At 43.3% G+C, this 18,999-nt stretch overlaps 1 protein-coding gene across 1 annotated transcript in view; it reads left to right on the forward strand.

The window, feature by feature from the left end:
• Positions 1–260: 260 nt before the first annotated feature.
• Positions 261–18,999, forward strand: part of tjp2a (tight junction protein 2a (zona occludens 2)) — a 22,755-nt gene continuing 4,016 nt past the window's right edge. The window contains exons 1-18 of the mRNA XM_019888744.1: positions 261–283; positions 1,403–1,535; positions 8,543–8,596; positions 12,042–12,166; positions 13,099–13,201; positions 13,464–14,238; positions 14,376–14,479; positions 14,675–14,828; positions 15,764–15,875; positions 16,239–16,369; positions 16,482–16,560; positions 16,670–16,820; positions 17,052–17,160; positions 17,465–17,684; positions 17,852–18,039; positions 18,137–18,232; positions 18,316–18,395; positions 18,466–18,676. Of these exons, the coding sequence (XP_019744303.1) occupies positions 1,530–1,535; positions 8,543–8,596; positions 12,042–12,166; positions 13,099–13,201; positions 13,464–14,238; positions 14,376–14,479; positions 14,675–14,828; positions 15,764–15,875; positions 16,239–16,369; positions 16,482–16,560; positions 16,670–16,820; positions 17,052–17,160; positions 17,465–17,684; positions 17,852–18,039; positions 18,137–18,232; positions 18,316–18,395; positions 18,466–18,676 (2,698 nt within the window). The 5' untranslated portion in view covers positions 261–283; positions 1,403–1,529. The remainder of the gene's footprint in view (positions 284–1,402; positions 1,536–8,542; positions 8,597–12,041; positions 12,167–13,098; positions 13,202–13,463; positions 14,239–14,375; positions 14,480–14,674; positions 14,829–15,763; positions 15,876–16,238; positions 16,370–16,481; positions 16,561–16,669; positions 16,821–17,051; positions 17,161–17,464; positions 17,685–17,851; positions 18,040–18,136; positions 18,233–18,315; positions 18,396–18,465; positions 18,677–18,999) is intronic.

Raw genomic sequence — 18,999 nt, forward strand, 5'->3', positions numbered from 1 at the left:
CTTGGCATGGAGAGACCTGATGCATTCGAGCCGCAAGAATGAGTTTACAGTCTTTGCGATGCAGAAGAAGATGCCAAAACATGTGGAGATGATTCTGTTCTTTGTTCGAAAATGGGACGCTGCTCATCGATGATGCGGTCTGTGTGATGCTCTCTGCACTGGAGGACTTTTAGAAGATGAAGTTTAAGAAGTTCATTACGATAATGCAGGCAGCTATGGGGATCGTTCCCTTGAACAAACGTGAGCTTCTTCCGCCGGGCAGGAAACTGTGGAGACCACCTGGGTGAGTTCCAGTACTTTGTGTGTCCTTTGACAGGCAAGTAAATTGTGTGGACCGTAGCATAGCTAGGTTGCGCAAATGTTCAAAATCTGCCCAGAGGCTGATTTATTATTGACTTATGACTCATAATTATACTGATAACTAATATTTAGCGTTGAAGAAGACTTTTTTTTTTTTTTTTGTTGATTCAGTCAATCGCAATGTACAAAGAAATGTGATCTCAACTCATCCCAGAGCGCGATGCAAAAGAGACGCTCACCATCAGCCGTCACCTCAGCGGCCCGACGTTGCAAGTGACTGGAATCTGACAGAAACCAAACCCTGTCCTAAAGTGCTTACTTTCCAACGTTAGCGTTAGCCGCCAGATTAACACTGGGACGCTCGTGACAGATGACGGCTAACAACGGTAATAAAACTCCACAGCCATATGCGTCAAGCATCAACTCTCACTTTTTTGCGCTCGAGTGAAATCGTGGATTCTTCCAGAAGTGCTGTCACTACACATGTCTAACCTTTCCTCATAATTTTACTGGTTTGTGTGTGTAAGGACAGCAGGTTGGAGCATGCATTCTGGTCTCCTCACTCACAAAACCACGCTCCTGTATCAGCCAAAAATCACGTTGGTTATTGGATAGCATGACAGATCAGATCAGCCCAGATTCAGCTCAACTGGGAGTGCACAGGTTTGGACCTGCGGGATGGCTGCTACTGCGATTGAAAATAGTCCGTCATCAGGGATTTGTCATTAAATAAGTCTGTTTCAATTTAATCTATCTTTGCAGTGTTTGTTATGATGACAATTAGGACTATCATTGCTACTTTCCATTTGTTACCTCTGATGAAGTCCCTTACCGTGTTGGCAGCTTGTTTTGGGTCATGGTCTTCTTGCACCATGAAGCTTCTTCCAATTAGTTTGATGCATTTTTCTGTCAATTGCCAGACAATTAGAATGCATAACCAGTAAACTATTTGTGCCTTGTCCTGTGATATATATATATATATATATAACCAGTTAACTATTTGTGCCTTGTCCTGTGATATATATATTTTTACAATTTTAAATTCAGATTCTAGGTGTAAGATTATAATTCAGTGATAAAACATGTGATTTTTCTCTCGCAGGGACCAGCCTGGATCTGACCAAACCACTGCTGCTGCTCTTTTGAAGTCCAACCGCAAATTCTGCTGGTCCCGAGAAGCCCATTACTTGTATCTTCGACGCCTCTCATCGCGCAGCTTCTCGGCTATTATGATGGTATGTTTAGTGAAATGGGGCAAAATGTCGGTGCTGTGATTCAAACGAATGCTTGCCTCGGCCTTAAGTGTGTGCCAAGACCGCGCCCGTGAATCATGTTCACATTTTAGCTCCCATTCCTTATCAACCAACGATGTGAGCAATGTGTCACGTGAAAGCAAGCAGGAGGCTTCACTCAAATACTGCATATGTTCCCAATGTACATGATGTTGTTTTGTGCCTGGTAGTGGTATCATTTTGAACCAACAGGAAGGCCACGTGCCGTCATCATTTTCATGTATGACGCTCCGCTTCTTGTTTGCGTCCTCTATGAAAGCTTTTTTTATAATCCCATCAAATGACAGGCTAACAGATGTGTGCATTACTTTCTCCCCCCCCCTTTTTTTTTAAAACTATTTCCAAAAATAAACAAAGCCTCCGTTTTCTTTCAGATTTCCCAGACTTCTCTCCCTTTCTTTGAACATTTTGAACTCCTCTGTGGCCCCTCCTCCATGCAGGATGATAATTAACCCGAGAGGCATGCCTCCTCCTGGACAGTTTATTGTTTTAGCTAACTATGGTAATTATTGAGGCCAATAAAGCTGATCTGCATTCGAGTGGACCAATGGAATGCCTCTGCGTGGTGAATTGTTAAACTATGTTAATATCGCGCATAGTATTTGTTGTGGTATTGAGAGGAAAGGATTTGGTCTGTTTTAGGGCCAGGTGGCGTTTTGTGTGCTTAGCCTTGTGCTGCAGATAATACTGAAGTAATGAAACAAATGCATACAATGTCACAAAAAGGTTGAAGTGGGGCAGCTGCACACAATAATCTCTATTTTTCTCCAGACAAATACGTCATTGACTCATATAAAGTATCTTTGCATTTTTCACATAGCTCGGAAACTGGTCCACACATACCATTGTGTGCTGTTACTCAATGGCTCTTTGTTATTGTTTTTGCGCTGGAGTGAAATCGTGGATTCTTTCAGAAGTGCTGTCGCTACACATGTCTAACCTTTCCTCATAATTTGACTGGTTTTTGTGTGTAAGGACAGCAGGTTGGAGCATGCATTCTGGTCTCCTCACTCACAAAACCACGCTCCTGTATCAGCCAAAAATCACGTTGGTTATTGGATAGCATGACAGATCAGATCAGCCCAGATTCAGCTCAACTGGGAGTGCACAGGTTTGGACCTGCGGGATGGCTGCTACTGCGATTGAAAATAGTCCGTCATCAGGGATTTGTCATTAAATAAGTCTGTTTCAATTTAATCTTATCTTTGCAGTGTTTGTTATGATGACAATTAGGACTATCATTGCTACTTTCCATTTGTTACCTCTGATGAAGTCCCTTACCGTGTTGGCAGCTTGTTTTGGGTCATGGTCTTCTTGCACCATGAAGCTTCTTCCAATTAGTTTGATGCATTTTTCTGTCAATTGCCAGACAATTAGAATGTATAACCAGTTAACTATTTGTGCCTTTATATATATATATATATTTTTAAAAATTTTAAATTCAGATTCTAGGTGTAAGATTATAATTCAGAGTTATAAAACATGTGATTTTTCTCTCGCAGGGACCAGCCTGGATCTGACCAAACCACTGCTGCTGCTCTTTTGAAGTCCAACCGCAAATTCTGCTGGTCCCGAGAAGCCCATTACTTGTATCTTCGACGCCTCTCATCGCGCAGCTTCTCGGCTATTATGATGGTATGTTTAGTGAAATGGGGCAAAATGTCGGTGCTGTGATTCAAACGAATGCTTGCCTCGGCCTTAAGTGTGTGCCAAGACCGCGCCCGTGAATCATGTTCACATTTTAGCTCCCATTCCTTATCAACCAACGATGTGAGCAATGTGTCACGTGAAAGCAAGCAGGAGGCTTCACTCAAATACTGCATATGTTCCCAATGTACATGATGTTGTTTTGTGCCTGGTAGTGGTATCATTTTGAACCAACAGGAAGGCCACGTGCCGTCATCATTTTCATGTATGACGCTCCGCTTCTTGTTTGCGTCCTCTATGAAAGCTTTTTTTATAATCCCATCAAATGACAGGCTAACAGATGTGTGCATTACTTTCTCCCCCCCCCTTTTTTTTTAAAACTATTTCCAAAAATAAACAAAGCCTCCGTTTTCTTTCAGATTTCCCAGACTTCTCTCCCTTTCTTTGAACATTTTGAACTCCTCTGTGGCCCCTCCTCCATGCAGGATGATAATTAACCCGAGAGGCATGCCTCCTCCTGGACAGTTTATTGTTTTAGCTAACTATGGTAATTATTGAGGCCAATAAAGCTGATCTGCATTCGAGTGGACCAATGGAATGCCTCTGCGTGGTGAATTGTTAAACTATGTTAATATCGCGCATAGTATTTGTTGTGGTATTGAGAGGAAAGGATTTGGTCTGTTTTAGGGCCAGGTGGCGTTTTGTGTGCTTAGCCTTGTGCTGCAGATAATACTGAAGTAATGAAACAAATGCATACAATGTCACAAAAAGGTTGAAGTGGGGCAGCTGCACACAATAATCTCTATTTTTCTCCAGACAAATACGTCATTGACTCATATAAAGTATCTTTGCATTTTTCACATAGCTCGGAAACTGGTCCACACATACCATTGTGTGCTGTTACTCAATGGCTCTTTGTTATTGTTTGGCTCTGACCTGGGCAGAGAGTTTTGATGACCTTGACCATATCCAAACATTGTTGTCTTGATGTGGAACTTGGTTGTTCTTCGGCTCCTCATTCAGAAATGTTGTGCAGGGACGGACGGCTCCAGAATTTTTTTTCTTTTCCCTTCCGGGGCTAGATGGGGCTTGAAAGGTACTTTGGGGGGGTGCTGAGATTTTATAAATGTAATTTATTTATTTATTATCAGATAAAATGCTATGGCTTAACTGGGACTACACAGATTTTTTTTGGCCCGGTGTAGTGACATCCCTGGTCTTGTGACATACAATAAGTGAACTAAATCCCAATGAACCATTGGTCCAAAATGACACCATTGTGGAGGCGGTCACAGTAATGTTGATGAGCAATTAAATAATCTATTGCTCACTAAAGATGAAGTGAACGTACAAGATAATTTCCTGCATGTAGGCGCGTGGTTTGCTGTATTTACTGCTTGGTTGTGTTGCCTGTCTGGAAGGCTCACAGCAGGTTACCTCTCATATCAACGCGAATCTTGGACCGGTCCATCACGGTGGTATTTTTTCGTCACCACCTTGCACACTTTTTCATAGTTAAAACGTTTTTTCAGATTTTATGATAATCACCGCAATATATGTGAGATTACAGTAGGACAGCGATGCCAAACATCGCATTTAGTTAGCTGGCACACTGGACCATTAAGTTTTGATGTTGGTACGGCCCCCCCCTCGCTCGCTGCCATTTGGTATCATCTGTCCCGAGCCAAGCGTTCTCGGTGCTACTTTTTGCACGACTGAGAACTTTTTCCTCTCTTTAGTTGTTTTAATCGCAGCATGTAAGTCGGGAGGTGCGTTTTCTGCTTCCAGGACTGCAATCCGTTCGCCTTAGTCCGCGTCGAATTGTGCAGGAGTCTGCTCATTCGGAAATCTTGAGCCATTGCTAAGTGCGTGATGCCTGTGACCGCGTCGAATAGTGTCGGAGTCTGCTCATTCGGAAAATCTTGAGCCATTGCTAAGTGCGTGATGCCTGTGAACGGAGGGGGTCTGCTCTCCCTGGGCAGATATGCCACTCAATATTTCAGCGTAAGTACCGCATCTCTCTGTAGTGTTCGTTTTAGAGCACCGATCCCCGTGTATTTTTCCAAATAGCCATACTCGTAATGCATTACGCTAACGTTGTAATACGATGGGTCATCGGAAGGAAACGCAAAGTCATCCTGGGCGTTGTTGCACCTGCTGTGTACCGCATTCATGTTTTTCTGGGTACGTTAGTGTAAGGTCTACAGTCTGGGTATTTTTAAACGGTAACAACTTATTGCAGACGTTTCAGCATTTAGGTTGCGTTTCATCGCAGGTCATCTCAAAGAGCACGTCAGGTGATCGTCTGTTAAATGCTCAAGTGCAGTTTGTGTAAGCCGTCCTTGTATTTGTAGCTCCATGCAAACTAAACCTTACGTTCGACATTTCCAAGCGCGCAATGTTTTAGTTGTTTTTACTGACACGACTAGCATCCTTCTTTGCCCTACTCGGTCTCGCCAGCAAGGGGCAGCCTCGGACAATATTTTCGACACGTTTTTTTTTCCTGCACTCATTATGCAGTTGTTTAGAATTATTTTATATGAAATTGTGTTGCCCCCGTGTTACTTGAAGTCGTATTGACAGCGCTTGCTTGTACTTTGAGCTGATGACTTTGTTAATGTGAGAAAGCAAGAAGCCTAATTTGTGAGACATAGCCTCTCAAGAATTCATGCTCCTTGTTTTGAATGACTACATTTAGATTGAATAGGCTATGTAATAACAGTTATCCCATTTTCAAATAGATATCCATCATTCAGGTGTTTGTTGCCATGCCGCACTTGATATCAATGTCTACAAATATAGCCTGCTTTACTATTTCTGTCATCCATTTACTCAACCAGAGATTAGGACAGTCGATTTAATAGTGTTTGAAAGAAATGTTTTCCGCTCTGTTGTATGTGGTTTTGCAGATGGGCAGAATAAGCTCCTCTCTAATACTGTTTTGTATTTCAAAGGGTGACCCTGTACTCGGACACTACCCTCTACTTCCCCCTCATTGGGGGAAATTGTTGTTATATAATGGCCTAAACTCGGGAAACTACTGCTTATCCTGCAAGCCAGCCTGCTAGCAGCCAACACAAACATTTCACATCATTGTAGAAGTGTGTCTGATTGAACCATTTGCCAAAAGCTTTTGGGCTGCCTGCTGCTTTTTCACCCGAACGTCCATCTTGTACTTTCTTGTTGCTGCTTCGGATTGAATTCCATTGCATTTGTTTTGTGGACCCTGTGTTTCTTTCACGGCCTCTTGTTTTTGCAACACAAATGTTTGTGTGTTGTTTCTTTGTTTATTGAACATATAAACAAGTAACAGAAAATATTGCAATTGAAAGCAAAAAAAAACCAAAACAAAACAACTGAAGTGAAAGCAAATAAATAGTCTTTGTTAAGCGCAGTTCAAAAAAGAGTAGGAGGATGATGGTCAAAATAAAACACTCATTAGTTTATGTTTTGAAGTCTTTTGGAAAATGTTTTTTTTAATAATAATAGTTTTAAGTGTGTTAAAATCACTGAAACTTTTGACCTTAATTCAAATTTCCTGAATGCCAGGGTGGCGCAACCATAAATGGTGGACTTTTGTTTTAAAGTAAAGTAACAATGGAATGTAAACAAGATGTTGCATCTGCAAGAGGATTCCAAGTAACCCCTGGAGTGAAGCTAACATTTTTGTATGTTGTCAAATACCGATGAAAACAACTACTTTCAACTCATGTAGTCTGGTACATTTTCCATGTACAACCAATGTATAACGACACAACAACAACAAAACAACAGTTTTTTTAAGCAGTCTATTTGAACTTCTCAACAAGGGTAGAAGCTAATGCGAGCATCCAAAAAGAAGCCTGTTCAATTTGAGATGAGTTGCAGTAGTTGTTGTTTCTTGTTTTAATTGATGACTGCAACTATATAACGGCAGGAAATAAAGTTTCATCTCTGTCATTCGCATGGTCTGCACAGTTTCCCCGCTGCTGTTTGTTCCCTTGTTGGCCAAATGATCAGAAAAGTGGGTCATGATGAGGGTTAATGCCAAGTCCGATAATGTCACTGAACACGTTTCTTTGAAGGCGACTTTTTTTTTTTTTTTTTTTGTAACCCCACTCTCTTGCTTCCAACTCCATGTTGTCATTCTGTCAAGTGTCGGTGGTCTCCAGAAAAAAAAAAATGGAACAACAAATCACACTGAGGAAATGCTGGTTTGTTGTTGGGACGCTCGATGCACAGTCAGAAGGTTAATCACCGCCCACCATCCAGGCCAACGTCGGTTGGTCTGTGTGTTTACCCTGCCGACCAACACTGGGATTTGTGCTGAATGTAGGCCAGCAGAATCACGCTTACGTCAAAGGCAGGCAGGCAGATGCAGGGAGAGAGCAGCTGGTGGTTGTGCAGCTGTGGCCAAGGAGGAGTCTGTGGCGCACATCGTTTTGCCAGAGCACCGCTGGCGGTGATCAGGGCAAGACACCGATAGGAAGAGGAGGAGAGTGCCAGAAATGAAGACTGTCCTCAGCCTGCACAGGAAATGGGCCCACGCGGTCAAAACCATACGTATCCTGCAGGGACTCGTGAGTGTTTTGACTCAATTGGCTAACTTTTTCGATCAGTTGTCGCTCAGTGCCAGTCTTTTGGTTATGGCTACAAATGAATTCATGCGACGTTGAATACTACCGTAGAGTAGTTCAGTTAATAATAGAACAGTGTCACCTTTTTACATCAAATGATTGATTTTGATATTTTCAAACATATCTTAGAAGTGGTTTGCAAAAGGTCAAATCCCATGGCGGTTGCTGTGATTTTTTTTTCTTTTTCACCAAAGGTGCACACATGCAATTATATGGCGTTGTGAATGCTTGAAATTGTCATTTTTAATGATGGCAAAGAGATTATATGATGCGTAAGAGACAACATAGTGACGTGTGCTCCAATTACAGATGCCCAGCTGCTCAAAAATAATGCTGTTTTTGTGTGTACTCACAACATTTAATAGATAATTATTTGTCCTCCCATTCATTATCGTTGTTCTTAAGAAACACCTTTGAGCATTTGCATCAACAAACATTGTCATGGACTCCAAAAAAAAAAAAAAAAAAAAAGAACCAAACCAGAGAGTAGCCAAACAATCTTGAGTCATATCACCATTTTAAAGTCAGCCCTGCTCCAGTCTGCAATTGTCATTGTTTTAAGAGCTTGTGGTTGTGTAACGACGGCACAGACTAATGACGTGCCTTTGTCATGACATCCCGTATTTCATTATTAAACAGTACAGTGACATGAAATCACCGATGGTAATCTTGCCTTCCTCTTTCCAGAACCCGGTTATGGAGGAGACGGTCTGGGAGCAGTACACAGTGACCCTGCAGAGGGTGAGTCCGTCACGAGTTCTTCTCGTTCTTTTAATGAACATTTCGACACAGACTGCTGCTGCCTGTTGGGATTCACAGAGAGCAGACAATTCAAACTGACATGCTCTGGTTAGCCAACAAACAGATGTGTGTGTGTGTGTGTGTGTGTGTGTGTGTGTGTGTGTGTGTGTGTGTGTGTGTGTGTGTGTGTGTGTGTGCGTGCGTGCGTGCGTGCGCGTGCGGGCGTGCGTGCGTGCGTGCGTGCGTGCGTGCGTGCGTGCGTGCGTGTGTGTGTATACCCTGCCTACAGATGTAAGAGACATCTCTTTTAATCGGGCGACAATTAATCATTCTGCATGCATCCATTTTCTAAACTGCATGTTCTCATGAGGGTCGTGGGTGTGCCGGAGCCTATCCAAGCTGAGTTCAAGCAAGAGGCTGGCTGCATCTTGGACTGGTCGCCAGCCAGTCGCAGCACACACCAAGAGAAACAAGCATTCATGCTCCCTGACATTTTTAAGCAAGGGTGGGCAGTTCGTCTGACCAATGCGCCACGTGACAAACCACAGCAGTTGTTGCGAGCCCAACGAACATCTTAACCTCAGTCGTGTGCCAATTTCAACGTAACACTGTATATTTGTATACAGCAGTAAATGATATTGTTTGGCTGCTACTTGTTTCGCAATGATAGGTCAGGGTGTTTCCTGGTTCAAATTGAGGCAGAGGTGGTACCATCCTGACCATGCGCCGTGATGTGCATGCATTCTATAAATTCAATGCACTCACTTTCCTTTACAGGACACAGACTTTAAATTAAGAGTTCCAATAAGAATATGACTCTTATGTTAAAGCATTCGTTTATTAAAACTGCATAGGAGAATGATGAACTCATTTTTGTGTGGTGGGACCGCTTTTGTTAGAGAGAGATAGAGATTGTTTGCAGCTGTTTATTGACAAATAGTTGACGACATTTCAGGTTTTCATTTTTCTACAATATGCAGTCATGAATGTACCTGTGTTGTTGCTCAAAGTTGAAATAGTTTGTGAAATCATGATGCTATGTGCTGTTTAAATGACAAATTATAGACACTGCAAACAGACTATTTTTAGACCAGCAATGAACATCTGACTCATAACCATGTGTCCCTTGGGAGCTTTTTTTATTTATTTAATTTTTTTTCGGTAAGTGTTCAACAGACCCGTTTTTTTCCTCTCATGCCTCCTCTTGTGCACTCTTGAGATATATTTGTTTTGTTTTTGTAAACAACACTACTAGTGCTGTGTTATACTGTACGGACAAAATTTTACATCCCAGTTTAGACCAATTGATATCCTGATAATGATGTACAATTATGGGGGGGGGAAAGGGTTCAGACCAGCTTGTTTTCTTCCATTTTTTTATTCATATCTGCCTCAAAGGTTCGCAGGCATAATTTTTCCACATCAACTCACATCACTGCAATCACCGGCACCAATTCATGTAGAAATAAGTGGATGCAATGGTGGCAAGCCAGCAGGAAATGAGTCCGGAAAAGAAAGAGAATGTGCAAAGTTTGGAATAATTTTACCCTTGAGATAATAAATTACAATGTGTACTACAGCAGCACATCTATGATCACAAGCACAAGGAAAGGTATCATAGCTAACTCATTTAATATAGCCTACCACTACTAGGAGGAAAGTATTGGCCATTCACGAGAAAACAAACATTCTAATTGAATTTTTTTACACCAGCTGCCGAAGGCCACTGACTAACTGGTTAGCCAGCTAACAGCAAGCTGACGCTACACTCTCATTCACCGGCATCCATGTCACTCACCAGGCCAGGCCCTGCGTTTAAATCCTTGCTCACAAAAAAATCACAGATACTACAGTAAAACTTGGACCTCACGTGCAAATATTACCGTGATTAATCATGTGATTCTTAATTTTTACCTGATTACTTGATAACGGGGATCATCGGTAGAATACTTGATTCTGAAAACAGTTGATAGCCGCAGGCCTAATTTTGCTATGTGTTCAGTTTTTATGTACAGTATAGCGCTTTGTTTGAGCTGTGCTTGTTTTTTCAGGTGTTCTATGAATCAAATTAGTTTGAATTAGCGTAGCAACAGAGCTACCCCAACACCCCACACCCAATTAAAAAAAAAAAAACAGTACATGCGATGGAGCGTTTTAGTAATTGTAATTGTAGTGTAAGCACTGTATTTGATGTTTGACTCAGATAAACGTTTATCCAACAAGTAATTAACCAGCCACAAGGTCAATTTGTCATTTATTGTTGAACGTACTGTGAGAGCACAGCAAACCAGTCGAGCTTCGTTAATCATCACGATGAGCCCATTGTCTTGTGCTACAGTTCATCGTAGCCAGAAAAGCAGATTGAGTGGGTTGAAAAAAAGTCCTCTCCTAAAGGCATTTGACCTCCAACGCTTAACCCATCCACAGCCATCTGTCACACTCTGTTCCCGACACCTACTTTTATTCTCTTCCACCACGTGTTAAGTAAGTCTCTTTGGGGGGAAACACCCAAGTCAACCCATGCAAGAGGTGCAGATTCTCCTGTCAAACAATTGCAAAAGGAAATGGTGAAAAGGGGGATCCTGCACAGGTTAATATTAACAGATTCAGTGCCAACAGTAGGCGTGGCATCTGGGGAGTCAAGGAATTTAGCGCAGGTGACAGCTGCCGCCCTGTAAAACCACCTGTGGTGTGTACCCCAAAGACCAATGCGTTTCGTTCTACCGGACACAGATTAGAGCACAGCCACACAGATCTCACACACACACACACACACACACACACACACACACACACACGCACGCCATTAAAATGTATTTCTTGATTCTCAATCTGACAACCAACCATTCTCGTATGTAAATCTGCTGTACTCTATCAGCAAAAAGAAGCCTTCTTCATTTTGTGTCGGTCTGTTCACTTCCATCCTCCCGCTGTCAGCGTTGGCCATCTGCTCAAGACAGAGGGAATTGAATGAATAGAGTGCTTTTGTGTACAGATGGAAGGGATAAAGAGAAAGGGTTTGACAAATCTCTGAACTAATCTCATCAGCGCAATCAGGAACAGTGGCAGGTAGACTGTTTGGAAGCCGAACCACGGCGAAAGGCCTTTGCCGTTTGGTTTGCTCGCACCTTTCCCTTTCCTTTTCCGCACTTTGTAACAACGAATATTCAGATTAGCAGGGTTTTTAATCACAGATGCACAGAACAACAGCAGCTCTGAACTGCATATGTGACAGCAATGCTCACGAATGTAATTACATGGCCAAAAATCCCTTTTAAATTCCCTCACAATGACATGCAGCCCCCGATAATACAGCGGGAGCTGAAACACACCGTAAGGATTACTGATCTGCTTTTTCGCTCACACTCTGACTCGCACACACACACGCAGATAGGATACATTCAACCTCTGCTGGATGACCATGTCGAATTTTCTTGTTTCTCAGGATCCAAAGATGGGTTTTGGCATCGCTGTATCAGGAGGGCGAGACAACCCAAATGAGGATAGTGGCGAGACATCCATTGTGGTGTCTGACGTCCTTCAGGGAGGACCGGCCGAAGGCTTGTTGTTGTGCGTATTGCCATTTTCTTAAGAACATGTCAATTGTATTCTTTTTTTTTTTTTTTTCGCTATTCATGTTCAAGCACAGTCTCTGTTTCTCATAAATAATGGGAGTCCTCTGTCAAGTATAAATGGACAAATTGCATCCTGTATACCACGTCAATGTGAGTCTGACGTCATCAAACATACTGATTGGTGACGCGTCCGCACCCGCGTCTGCCCGAATAACTCAAACTTATTAAAACACATGCTGTAAATCCAAATTCTAAATTGTAATTGGTCTGCAGTGTACATTAATTCCAGGCTTTGAAAGGCTGTCAGCCATGATACACATACTGTAAACTTTCTGCAAGGGGAAATCATACAGTATCTGGTTATCGATTCGTCAGTCATCAAACAACTCATTTATTCACTCACTAAAACCTGCTCAAAATGATAATTGTGCTGCAAACAAGTTGGCAAAGTTTTGATTATCGCTGCCTCCTCCCTGGCTGCTGACTGTCAAGGGCATTATCGATCGCCGCAGAAACAATCGATAAGGGTGTCCCACATTCTCACTTGGAGACAAAAATCAGATGCTTCACAGCAGGAACAACAAGCGCAGACCTGCCGAATCCTCCATTGTGATCAAATTGATGAGTCATACATAGGTGGGACTTTGCAAGATGGCTAAAATTGAATACCTCAATATTTTTGCCAGATACGGTCACGATATTAATTTGGGTTCAGTGAAAACGATGCATTTTTTTAAACTTACTGACAGCCATCAACATGAACAAAGTCAAGTTGATGACATAACTCAACTTGGCTTATCTGACTCTCATTTTTGTGTTGTTTCTTAATACTGTATTGACTCACATTTTGCACTACTCTGGTACATAAAAGAGAGTATTCCATGACGAACGTTTCACTCCTCCTTTTCATGTCTCTATTATGTTTAGTGAGAATGACAGAGTGGTGCAGGTGAACGCCATACCCATGGAGGGGGTCATTCATTCCTTCGCCGTTCAAACCCTCAGAAAGTGTGGAAAAGTTGCCAAAATCGTAAGTTAAGCATTTGTTTCGTTTGAATATATCCCCAATTTACCCCCTCAAGTTTTTAGTATTGATCTTGAAGGAAATTGGATTACCATTTATCAATGAACTGAAAACAGTTTCATTTCCCATTCTAGACATAATCCCCCCCCAGCCCCTGTTGGTTTATTTACTTCTTACATTTTCAAACAGCATGTTTGGTGGTTAGTGCAGGAAGCAAAACATTTCCTACTCATAATTTTGATTTGAAACCTTTTGTGTGAACTACCAGACCGTCAAGAGACCGAGAAAGGTTCCTGTAAATCTGCTGAATCGTCCTGGATCACCCGATGATAGAGTTTTCAACAGTGACTACAACGAAGACTACAACTACGACCAGGACCGTGGCAGTGTGTACAATAACAGGCAGGACCACAGCCTGGAAAGGGATCAAGGTGGCTACATGGATTCTGGCTACCAAACCCGTGAGCGTGACTATGACAGGAACTATGACCGACGAGAACGGGGCAGGAGTGCGGAGAGAGACCGGAGCCCCGACCAGCAATACAGGAGAGACGGTAGCAGAGGTCGCACCTTAGACAGAGAACGTAGCCCCGATCGTCATCACAGGAGCGATCACGCGCTCAACCGTGACTATAGCCCGGACAGAAGGTACCGTAGCGAGCGCACGTTGGACCGAGACCACAGTCCCGATCGGCGCTACCGCAGCGATCGAGCCCTCGACCGGGACTATAGCCCTGACCGACGCTATCGTAGTGACCGTGCGCTAAACCGCGGAAACAGCCCCGACCAGCGCTACCGGCGGGACAGTGAGAGCCCGGGACGCAACCACGGACGCCACCGCAGCTTTGAGCGAGGGCGAGAACGAATTCCCAGCGACCCGAGGAAATATGAGGAGCCTCCGAAGAGAGGTGCTAGCAAGGACCGGCTGGAGCGTTCACCGTCGCCTGCGGCCATGCCCATCCCGATGCCACGTCCCGCTCGAGAATTGGAGCCACTCGAGAAACCTCTAAATGTCCTGCTGCTGAAGAATCGGCCTAACGAAGGTGAGACACACGAATGCATTGTTGAAGCGTTTTTTTTTTTTTTTTTTTTAATGCATGCTGTATGCAGTCATTGACGTTAACCTGTTTTGAACTTTGTTTTTATGTATAAATCAACAGAGATGCTTATTTTGTTTCAGAGTACGGCCTTCGTCTGGGAAGTCAGCTCTTCATTAAAGAGATGACCAGCACGGGGCTTGCCAGCAGGGATGGAAACCTACAAGAAGGAGACATCATTCTCAAGGTGCCAAAGCAAACAAATGAAGGATTTCTTGTTTTAGCAATGTCATCATGATCGTATAAACCTACAAGGCTCATACATTTGTCATATACCTCCACCAAGGTTAAACTTGCGTTTTTATTTACGTTTTACACACTGTCCCAGTTACATTGGAATTGGGGATTGTTACAAGTGTGTGAATCTTATTTCGACCGACAGATCAATGGAACAGCGACCGAAAACCTGTCCCTCAGCGACGCAGGGAAGCTGATCGAGAAGTCTCGCGGGAAGCTGCAGCTGGTGGTCCAGAGAGACAGGCAGCAAGTGCTGATCCGAGTCCCCCCGATGGTCGACAGCGACTCGGAGCTTGATGGTGAGAGACCCTTGAAACTGAAAAGCAGCAGGTCCTATCCGGTGTAGAACAAACGTGGCGGTCGTCGCCACGTCTAAACCCCGACATATCAACTACACGAGAATCAAATGTGGAAACGTTGCATCTGTTGATGTTTTGTATTTGTCCATTAATCCTGTTTTTTCCATCATTGAATAAAAGTTTGACTTTCACATCAGTTCACTGTATAGTATTCTTTACCTTTTCACAAAGCAGAAACAAGCCATTCTCATATCTCCACCTTTGAGACAATTCTCTCTTATACCGAGTTGAAATGTCACGTGACCTCAAACTGTGCTGTGATTGGTCCAATCCAACCTAGATAAATGGTGTGAATGGATGTTTTTGCTCACCAAACAGCTGCAGGGAGAGGGGGGAGGAGGATAGCCAGAGGACCTGTGACCCACTTTGTCTGTTTTTGGGACTGTGTGACGATGTGTTTGTGTGTATGTGAAGGTTCTCACCCGCTGGCAGGGTGAACTAATCCACCGCCATAATCCCGCTATTGGATATGAGAAAATTTCATCATGTGAGGGTTCACACCATAGCGGTCATGTAGCTTCTTGCTTTGAAAATCTCCAGGTGCTTATTGTGTGTTTGTTTGTGTCGGCTGTGTGTATTAACGTGTAGGTCTGCGTGCATCATTTTTGATCCTAAAAAATTCGACTCAAAGTGCATCCATGAATAGTCTTGCTGTGCCCTTCTATTAACCTTCTCAGAAATGCAATCAGATATTTATTTTTTTACATTTACAATCACAATTTTGTGGCGATAATTAAACACCTATGTAAAGCATGTCGTTTGTATTTGATATTTTTCTTCCATGACCCTGTTGGCTAAGTCATTGAATGAAGACAACACCAAATAACTTTTGGGAGACATAGAGTTGTCAAGTTGTGTGTGTCTGTATTTTGCAGATATTTCTGAGATTGAGTCATATCGCTCCTACTCACCACAAGATGAAAGACGAGGCCACCATTCGGACCTGTCGTCCCACTCCTCCACTGAGCGGCTGCGAGAGAAGCCAAGGTGCAGTATGCCTATCAGTACATCAGGTCTCCTTGAAAGGTTTAGGACAACGGAATCATAATTATATATAATAATTGTCGGCCAATGTTATATGGAGTAATTTACTCAACTCATTCTGCCTTAATATCTTTTGAAGTACTGTATTGGTATTGGTATCAAAAGAAATGAAGCTAGCATCGCAAAGTTGCCTGAACTTATATCACTGAGTTTGTAAAAGCAGCACAAAAATAAGATGCTGTACTGATTTGTCAATGTTTCGAGAGCATATGCCTAAGTGCTATCTATGCCTGCGCTGTATTGATGATTCTAAATGTGGACCACCTTTCACCCGTAAAACCAATAATTGATTTCCTTTGTTCCTAGAGAGGAGCCGCCTAATAGGCTGGTTAAAATGGGTGCGATGCCAACCCCATTCAAAGGTCTTGAGCGAGCTGTGGAAGACACACCCCCATTGCCTCCTGAGAGGGAGGAGTCGCGGGCACAAACGCCACCAAGTAACCTTTTTTAAAAACAATTTTTTAAACTTTCCAATATTCAAAATACAAAGTTACGCACATCATTCGCATGAGAAATTCACATGTTATTGTTGTGCTTCTGCGCCGCAAGCAATCGCAGTTGGCCCAAAGGTTCACGCTCCTCCTAAAGTGCCACTAAAGCCAAGTGTTGAGGACCAGGAAGTATACGGGTCAGTAGTATGTCATGTTTAGGTGACTGCGATGGACCGTCATGGTCACATTCATCCAGCAAGAGTTCTATTTGATAAGAAATGGATATTTCTTGTTTGCATCTTGCAGGCCAAACACGCTCATGGTCCGCTTTCAGAAAGGTGACAGCGTTGGTATGAGGCTTGCAGGAGGGAATGATGTCGGGATCTTTATTGCGGGCGTTCAGGAAGATAGTGCAGCTGAACAGGAAGGTCTTCGCACTGGGGATCAGCTTGTGAAGGTGAGATTTGCTTTATTCTGCATTCAGAACATGACAAGATGAAATCCATTGTCAAATACTCTAATATAAGGAGAGAAAAAAAATCAGTCAAAACATTATGATTAATGTGTAAGAACCAACATCACAATTCATCGTTGAAATGGTAAAACAACAAAGCTAGGTCGGTCACTTGCATTATAAATAAGTGCCCTCACAACACTTCGTTTTATGATCTTGCAATTTATGTTCCAGGTGAACAACGTGGACTTTAGGGGTATGGTCCGTGAGGAGGCAGTCCTTTACCTCCTGGAGATTCCCAAAGGAGATGATGTGACCATTCTTGCACAGAGCAAACCAGAAGGTATCAGTGTGTCAAGTATCTCTGAATTAGCTGACATAGTCGCGCTTAAGAGGACATGAAGTCACACTTCTGTTTATTGGTATTAGAGAAAGAGAGAGGAGAGAAGATAGATCTCTCTCTCTCTCTCTCTCTGTCTCTCGCATACTGAGGAAAGAGGTTCGTCAGGAATCGAACCCTGTGATACAGCACGCATACAGAACTAGAATTTATTTTATGGCAACTTATTTTATTGAGTTTTATGCCTTTGCCATCAATGTATAAGCCCCAAATTACATCATTCTTTCTCTTTGTTTTTTTTTCCCAGTGTACAAAGACATTTTAGCATCTGGCAGAGGCGACTCATTCTTCATTAGAACTCACTTTGAGTATGAGAAAGAGGCTCCCCAGAGCCTTCCTTTCACCAGAGGAGAAATTTTCAAAGTGACCGACACACTCTACGATGGCAAGCTGGGCAACTGGCTGGCAGTCCGTACAAACAAAGAAAACCAGTTGCTGGAGAAGGGCATCATTCCCAATAAAAGCAGGTCTGTATATTCTTGCGCAATCCGTCAAAATGGATCGTTCGTTCTCGTGGGAGCCGCTCGCCTCAAATAAAATTGAAGTTCAATTTGTTCCCGTGTCGGCTCGAGAGATGACCCCGTTCGTTCCAAATAAATGAAGGTGGCTAAAGCGCTTTAGTTTTCCATCACAGAGCCGAGCAAATGTCCAACGTCCAGAATGCTGCACGAGCCGCATCAGGTAACGACAGAGGAGACTTCTGGAGGCTTCGAGGACAAAGAGCAGCGAAGAAAAAAGATATTCGCAAGAGTCGAGAGGATCTGAGTGCAGCGCCGGTGGCTACGAGATTTCCGGCCTATGAGAGAGTTGTCCTGCGTGAAGGTACCCTAATACTGGCCTCGATTGAAACGAAGAGGAATGTTGTTGCTCCACGGTGAGATTCTTGACGGTCTTTGACCAAAGGCTTCTTGTTTTTCAGCTGGCTTCAAGAGACCCGTGGTCCTATTTGGGCCGATCTCTGATGCTGTGAATGAAAAACTGGCCAATGACATGCCAAACGACTTCGTCATTGCTAGTAAGTGTTGACGTTTTTTACAGAGTTAGTCTTACAACATCAGGACCCCGTTCTGCACTGTGAGTTGATCTTTCTTATTCAAGAAACGGAGCCAAAGGATGCGGGAAGCGAGAAATCGTCTGGAGTTGTGAGACTGAACACGATTCGGCAAATTATCGAGCAGGTACGGTATTCCGTAAAATGCAGCTTCGTAATGTTGATCCACTTTCTAACGTTGGACATTTCCCCCCAAGAACGCCCACGCGCTGCTGGATGTGACTCCCAAAGCTGTCGACACCTTGAACTACACCCAGTGGTATCCCATCGTCATTTTCCTGAATCCGGACAGCAAGCAGGGAGTCAAGACCATGAGGAACCGCCTCTTGCCCGGATCCACCCGCAGTGCACGCAAACTATATGAGCAGGCGATCAAGCTGAGAAAGACATGCTCGCACCTTTTCACCGGTACGCTTTATCGCTCAGAGCCTTCATCTGTTGCGATTGTATTTGAGATGATGAGAGCTGTGTCACTGGCTGAATGTTGTACGTTAAGACCCAAGACGCACTGCAAGGGCGCAAATCGACTCACCAACATTCGTTAAAGTTAATGATTCTGAGTGGAGATTGCATTGCTTGAATTCATCTCACCATGATGTTCTCCTAAAGGGTGTTTTGAAGGTCTGCCCCCCATAAAGAGCAAAAAAAAAAGTAGCGCGCTTGCATTTTGTCAGTAGTATGCTTGCGTGCCTCTTCAATCTGACATCCCTCTTTGCATGCCTGCATATGTG

This window comes from Hippocampus comes, unplaced genomic scaffold (genome assembly GCF_001891065.2).
Source record: "Hippocampus comes isolate QL1 unplaced genomic scaffold, H_comes_QL1_v1.1 scaffold347, whole genome shotgun sequence".
Taxonomy (NCBI): domain Eukaryota; kingdom Metazoa; phylum Chordata; class Actinopteri; order Syngnathiformes; family Syngnathidae; genus Hippocampus; species Hippocampus comes.